This window comes from Corylus avellana, chromosome ca1, assembly GCF_901000735.1.
Source record: "Corylus avellana chromosome ca1, CavTom2PMs-1.0".
In the NCBI taxonomy this organism is placed as follows: Eukaryota; Viridiplantae; Streptophyta; class Magnoliopsida; order Fagales; family Betulaceae; genus Corylus; species Corylus avellana.
In genome coordinates, this window is record NC_081541.1 from 25,384,998 (window position 1) to 25,392,729 (window position 7,732).

General features: G+C 34.2%; 1 protein-coding gene across 1 annotated transcript; it reads left to right on the forward strand.

The window, feature by feature from the left end:
* Positions 1-5,689: 5,689 nt before the first annotated feature.
* LOC132171156 (uncharacterized) lies at positions 5,690-6,966 on the forward strand. The gene is made up of 2 exons (XM_059582400.1): positions 5,690-5,928; positions 6,358-6,966. Exons 1-2 carry the CDS (start codon positions 5,785-5,787, stop codon positions 6,952-6,954), a joined length of 741 nt encoding a protein of 246 aa, XP_059438383.1. The 5' UTR covers positions 5,690-5,784; the 3' UTR covers positions 6,955-6,966.
* The last annotated feature ends 766 nt before the right edge of the window (positions 6,967-7,732 follow it).

Genomic DNA, 7,732 nt, shown 5'->3' on the forward strand with positions numbered 1-7,732 from the left:
GTAAGGAACGTTTGATCGTCCTCGATGATAAAGCAATTGAAGTCAATCGAAGTTCCGGTGAAGGGAGATCACGCAGAAGCTACAGTTTAGAGGTTCTAGGAGAACTACTGCGGTAGCGGATAAGTGTGCCGCTTATCTAGTACACAGGAGTGTCAAGTACAATGGTTTTGCAAGTCTTTGACATTGTGTAATTTCTCGTTATTCTACTGTGAAGTGATTTTTTGGGTTTGACTACCATAGAGAGGTTTTACATTTTAGAAAGTTTTATAAATGGTTTACTCTTCATAAACAAATTTCTGTGTTCATGATTGATTGATTTTACATTCCGCATTCCGCATATATTTGATGTACTCTCTATTAATTCCTGAGTGGGTGAGTTTTGAAGTCTTACTAGTTTTTCACTATTAAAATAATTTGTCTCCAAGATTTGATTAGAAATGATGACAAATAAAAAGTAAAGGGGCAAATGCTTTTGTTTGAAATCTTTTAAGGTATTAAACACTCCTCGTTAGTTGTCACGTCCAACTTATTTTTTAAAGGCCTCTCACATTCTCTTTTTTTTAAAAAAAAAAAAAAGAAATCTTTCAGGGGCCTTTACAAAATTGGACAAATATCCTCACCATTTCCAGTAAAATAGATATTATTTATTTCTTGGTTAGAATTTTAAGTTGATACATATAATGGCATACGTAATTTTACATTATTTAAATTATAAAGTGGGAGTCACTAGTTCGGATCTCCCTTTTAACTCTTATGTGGGCATGTCAAAAAAAAATAATAATAATTTACATTATTTAAATTTTTTTAAAAACGTGTCAACATTGACTTTATACACCAACTTTAAGTCTTGACTACAAAATTAATAATATCAATTTTATTTAGAATTGAGAAGAATAAGGGGCCTACAGCCATGTTAATTAGGTAATAGTTGGAAGAAAATATATAAACTTTTCTCAAAAATTAAAATAGCCCGACAAATTATACCATAATTAAGGTATTTGTTTTAGCTAATTTTTGTTTTGGTATGGGATACACCAATCCTTCCACCTTGTGTGCCTTTCAATGGTGGATTAATAGTAGAATATAGAAAGGATATATAATTATGCATCCACCTTCAACGGATAAGCTCTGAGAATTTGAGGAAAATCTTTATTACTATTTCCACAGCTTATTTAGCAACACATTAACTATTCAATGCGTGGAGACTAGGCATCGCCAACATATTGGTAGAATCTGCTTAGATTTTCCCATGGAAATGGGTTCCATTGGGCACATACTTTGAACAGTGTCTTCATTACCATTAACACCAATAATTAGATAGATTTTCGGAAGATTAAGAAACTTAATGTTGGAAGTGTGTCTTAGTTATGGTGTCTTTGCACCGTTCTTGGGTCGGGAATTTCGTACAATAAGGTTGTCATATTGCAATGACACTGTAATATGATTATTGCACTCCCAAGTCTCACTTATACGGGTTGATGTTTGGGCAGCTCGAGCAAATAGGATTCAAACAGGCTCTTATATAGAATTGCCCTATTACAATGCAATGTGACAACTCTCATAGTTGTATTTTCACACATTTGATAAGGTATAATTAACGTGGTGCATTTTCCTTCCAATTTAATAGAAAATGCTAACGAATGAGGGCAAATTAAAAGTGCTAAATAGTTTGAAGAAGTAGATTGTCACTTTTTAAAATTTGGTAACAATTAAATGGAATAAGTGCAGTTTTCCCTAATTCACAATTTGGACCAAAGTGAGCATTCTAGTTGTTTCAAGTACTTGGGCTGGCCTTGGGCCATTCTGGTATGAGTGAATGAATTGGTATTTTGTGTTGTTATTTTGAATGCATTGGGCTCTCCTTGATTCACATGCTCATGTATTTAGAATGTACAGTTCGTATCTAGCTCATCTTCTTGACTTGCACATTTGATGCTCTACTTCTATTATTATTATTTTTTGAAAATGTAGAAAATGATGTGGGTTACTTGCTAGGGAGAGGTTGCTCGTATCAAGGGGAAATTGACATAGAGCAGTCTTGATATTGATGTTGTTTGTTTTATGACACATGTTATTGATGCCTCACTAAAAATAAATGATTTCACTTGTGTCATTTCTGCTAATGAGTTATTGTTTATTCTCTTTATCCTTGTCCTATCTATTGAGTTGTAAAACTGGGGAGAATGGGTAAAATAGTTCTCAGGGAAGAACTGCTAGCATACTTTTTTGTATGTCCTTTTTCAATTCTTGAGGAAAGAATGAGAGATTATGGGAGTTAATTATTCATTTATAGTATATCTATTTATAAATGATGTGATTAATTTTTTTTATTTTTTTTTCTATACATTTAATGAGTTTGTTTAGTTTTTTCAGAACACATATACATTACACATCTTAGATCATCCTTAGTCTAGGGTGCGATTGTAATATGTTGTTTTTCCTATATTTTTGTCGAGTCTCTTGTGTATTTGAGGTTTGTCATTAAATGGCCAAAAATAAAATATTGTTCGGTTTTAGAAGTTAATTGGCCTCATTCGGTGTTCAAAACTTCTTCATCACCTAAATATTTTGGTGTGAAAAGTTGAGTCTTTGTGTCTTCCAGAGAGATCCAGCACCTAAACATACCAGGACATCACTTAGAGATCATTTGAAAGTCGTGACACATCACTTGACAAGGTTTAATGTCGCTTAAATTCAAGCGATTAACATTTGTGACTGAATTTTTGGGAAGTATGGAAGGAACACAAATATATATATATATATATATATATAGAAACTCATCTATCTAAATCTACCAAAAAGATGATGATAGCTAGAACTGGAAGAAATCCATCTTTATTATCACCATCTTACGTTGGAGCAATATCCCTCCAAACACAAGTGACTCTCAAGGTACATCTGCGATTGTCAAGGCCAATATTTAATGAGAAAACATATGATTTTTTATTAGATCAGAATATAACTATATTACTTATAAACTATGTTTAGGAAATGAAGGACACTACACAAATAAATGAATGAGACTTTTTCCCCCTCCATTAGCATTATCTAACATACTTTCATCTCACCACTATTTCGCTATGCTGACATGACATTATCAAATCATTTTTAGAAAGAAAAAAGAAAAAAGAAAAAAAAAAAAAAAAAAAAAAAACACTAATGGCAGATTGACAATGACACATCAACAAAATGGGATGGTAGTGGGATGAAAGTATGCTAGCACTATTTAGACTTTTTTGTTTTTGTTAGAATAATTTTAAATACTCATCTTTCATTTGACTTCCATACTATTGGGTTAATGCAGCAATGTCCCACAGCCCTTTGATTTTTTTTTCTTTCTTTCTTTTTTTCTTTTTTAAGTAAGGGCTAATCCAAGGACTGATGAGTAATATCATATCAGCCTAGTGATATGAGAGTAGCGAGAGATGAGTATATAGCATTACTCTTTATGTTAACATGAATGGAGTAATGATATAAGGAGGACTAGAGTCTTCCTAAATATGACGTGGCTTTTAAAATCACCATTAAATTTGAGATGATCATTATTGAATTTTAATCTATTAATGATTTTAAATGCCACATCACATTTATCATTACTCTAGAAAATGCACCAACTGACTCATACATGACTCAAAATTATCCATTACACCTTAGATTAGACGAAAAAAACTGACCTGAAAAAAAAAAAAGAAAAAAAAAATGAGGAAACCCAGACTATAGGTCTTTGTAGGGATTTTTAATTAAATAGTTTGAAGGGTCGATTACCGCTTTTTAAAATTTGATAGGGTAATTGTAAATCTGGTATGAATTACCTATAAAGAGCACAAACTTGTGACTCAAGAACATGGATATGAAAGCCATTCTGTGAATCTAAAGAGTGATCCTGCCACCTTGTGTGTCTTTCATTAATGGTGGAAAAGTAGAATATAGAAAGGATAATTCTGCATCCACCTTCAACGGATAAGTGCTGAGAATTTGAGGAGAATCTTTATTACTATTTCCACACAGCTTATTTTGCAACACATTAACTATTCAATACGTGGAAACTAGGCATCGCCAACATATCATCATTTTCCCCATGGAAATGGGTTCCATTGGGCACATACTTTGAACAGTGTCTTCATTACCATTAACACCAATAATTAGATAGATTTTCAGAGGATTAAGAAACTTAATGTTGGAAGTGTACGTGTCTCAGTTATGATGTCTTTGCACTGTTCTAGGGTCGGGAATTTCGTACAATAAGGTTGTCATATTGCACTGACAATGTAATAGGATTATTGCACCAAGTCTACCCAAGTCTCACTTATACGGGTTGGTGTTTGGGCAACTCAAGCAAATAGGATTCGGACAAGCTCTCATATAGAGTTGCCCTATTACAATGCAATGTGACAGCTCTTATAATTGTATTTTCACACATTTGATAAGGTATAATTAACGTGGTGCATTTTTCTTCCAATTTAATAGAAAATGCTAACGAATGAAAGCAAATTAAAAGTGCTAAATAGTTTGAAGGGGTCAATTGTCACTTTTTAAAATTTGGTAACAATTAAATGGAATAAGTGCAGTTTTCCCTAATTCACAATTTGGACCAAAGTGAGCATTCTAGTTGTTTCAAGTACTTGGGCCATTCTGGTGTGAGAGTAATCCATCATAGATGTTATTTTAGAATCAATGGGTCCATGTTTGAAAAGGAACCAAATTGGTAAATTGATGATAATCAAGAATTGTAAATTGAATGCCTAAAAAAGAAAGTCCAAGTCCTGAAAACATAAAATCTCTTTAGAGAACCTTCACCAATATCCCCAATTCCTTTTAAAAGAAAGCAAATCTCAATAAAATACAACTTGTTTAGGAATACAAGACCAAAAAGTTGCAATGTGAGATATGTAGAACAGTAGAAACATGAGGAGAGATTAGCAAAAAAGGTGAAGAAGCCAAAGAGCACTCAATTCAAAAGGAACCAAATCAAGCTAGAACAATGAGAAAAAAATTTTAAAAAAAATAAAAATAAAAATTCTCAGTCAAAGTAGTCAGACTTTTACAGCCCAGGAAACATAATCTAACATATCGTATGATATGAAGAGCTTCAAGATTGTTTATTTACTTTCCATCATATATTCCCATATTTTTTATTTTACTTTCTATCATGATTCTGACCCCTTTGGGACTCCAAAAACAAAAACACACACTAAAAGAAAATAAAGAAAAAGGTCAAATACAATAAATAAATAAATAAGAAAATTTTGAGATCTCTCTCTCTCTCTCTCTAACTTTTTTTTATATTTATTTCTTTTTTACTAACTTCCCATTTAACAATGAAACGGCAGATTCCCAATCATCCCCTCCACTCTATAGGAAACACCCATAATTGCACCCAACAATGCTTTTCACTATAGAAACCCTGAGCTCTTGAGCTCTCCCACTTTTTTCCCATTAATTTCTTCTTTGTTTTCTTCTTCTTATACTATAAATACCCATCAATCTCCATCATCTTTTTCTCCCCCCCCACCCACCCACCATATCACCCTCTCTTTCTTTTCTATTTTTTCTTCACCTCCCATCATGGATCCCTCATGCACCACCACCTCTTCTGTCAGTGGCTTCTACAACTTTCTCAACCAAGGCCTCGACGAGCTCGACCAATCCTTGCTCTCCCATGATTTCATGTCAATCCAATTCCTTCAGAAGGTGCTTTCCTCCCTCAGATCTTTTCATTCCCAGCTAACCATTTTGGTTCATAAGCTTCAGTTGCCTGTGGGTGAAAAATGGCTGGACGAGTACATGGATGAAAGCTCCCGGCTCTGGGAAGCATGTCAAGTCCTTAAATCCGGCGCCGCCGGCATGGAAAACTATTACTCTGCTGCCGCCAATATCGAATCCTCCCTCGATAGTTTTCACCACCTTAGCCCTCAGCTCTCTCGTCAGGTCGGTAAACTTCATAAAACCCTATCTCAAGTACTCATCAGAGTGATGTGCACAAGTATTTTTTCTCCGATGAGTAATACTATTCAGTAAACTGCTACACATGACTGTTGTACGACTAGGATGATATGGCACTAAAAGTTAACTCTTGTTCTTTCTTTTCTGCAATTTATATCATCATTTAAGTATCAGTGAAGTTTCATTATGTATAGGTAATTTGACAGTAAATTTAATTATTTAATCAATACTTTAGCACTCTCCCTCACAGTATAAGTATGTGAAATAGTTAATTGAAATTAGAGATAAACTATGAAGTTAGGGTTTGAACTTATCAAGATCTCTGCTCTAATACATAAAAATAAATAAATTTAATTGTTTAATCAATAATTTAACATGATTTATATGTATTCTGAGTGTCTGATATATGCGTAGGTAATCCGAGCAATAAGTGGTTGCCAAAGAGAAATCTTAGCATTGGAAGAGGATAACAGGAGCATGATGGAAACAAGAATTCAACCACTATCACTATGTTTCAATGATCAAAACACCTCCACGATATCAAAGTTCAATGGGTTCAATGGTTTTCGAGGGGTTCTTTCTGCAATGAGGAGTATTAGCTCATTGCTTTTGATGATCTTGCTCTGTGGACTTGTATATTGTTGGCCTCCATCAGGCTTTCTTCAAGGCGGCTACGAGGGGCATCCTGTATTTGGCTCAACTTTTATGGTTTCAGTCACAAGATTGCAGCAAAGAGTTGCAAATGAGATTGGCCAGATTGAAGGGCAGCCGGGAATTATGCTTTATGAGTTCCGGGAAGCGAAGACGGCCATGGAAGAGCTTAAAGGTGTAATGGAGAGATTTTTGGAGTATGAAGCTGAGGTTGATATACAAGAAACGATTGATAGGTTGAAGAGTTGCTTTGGGTCTTTGAGATGTGGGGTGGAGACTATGATTGGGCAGCTTGATGATTTTTTTGATGAAATAGTTGAATGGAGGAAGAAGCTTTTGGACATGTGCACTAATAGGTAGAGAAAGAAAGTCTGGATATGTGCAGCCCTAGCTTGAGGAAGAAAAGGGTTCAAAGAAAAAGGTAGAAAATTCATTTTTCTAAAGAGAAATATTACGCATACTCCCAAGTGCTCGCTCCCCTGACGTGACATTAAAAATCGTTATTTGAAGTGAACACTTAGAATATGTGTAGCACTCCTCTTTGCTAAAATTGCCGTGGTCTCACCCGTCCATCTAATCTTCCTCTCTCTCTCTTTCATTTTACTTATGCTCCATTTTTATTTTGGTTTTTTTTTTTGGGGGGTTTTTTTTAAAAAGAAATATATTTTCTATCTTGAAGTTACTTTGCCTTCAAGCTATAGTAGATCAGTTGAAGCTTTAAGAGAGATTTTTTCCAGGGAAACCCATAAAAGGAAAATTCTGAAGGAAAGAGAATATGATTCTTGCTTAGAAGAAAAGCAATATTACTATCCCAAGGTAAGAAACAAGAAGAATATAAAGACAGGCAGTAGCTTGAATGGAAAGCAAGATATTCCTACTCCAAGGTTCCTCAGATTCTTCTCCTTTGGGGTGGAGAAGATAATATAAAATGATGTGAAAAACGATGCTTCATGTTTATCCCACAGCACCAGAAATCACAGATAATGAAGTTCTTCACAATTTCTGTCAAACAGTTTGAGAGATTAAAAAACCACTTTTTATTTTCTTCTCTCTCTCTATCTTTTCCCATATGACAGCTATTACTATTAATTTGTTATTATAGTACTTTCACCACTTTAATTATGGGATTACTTCTTCC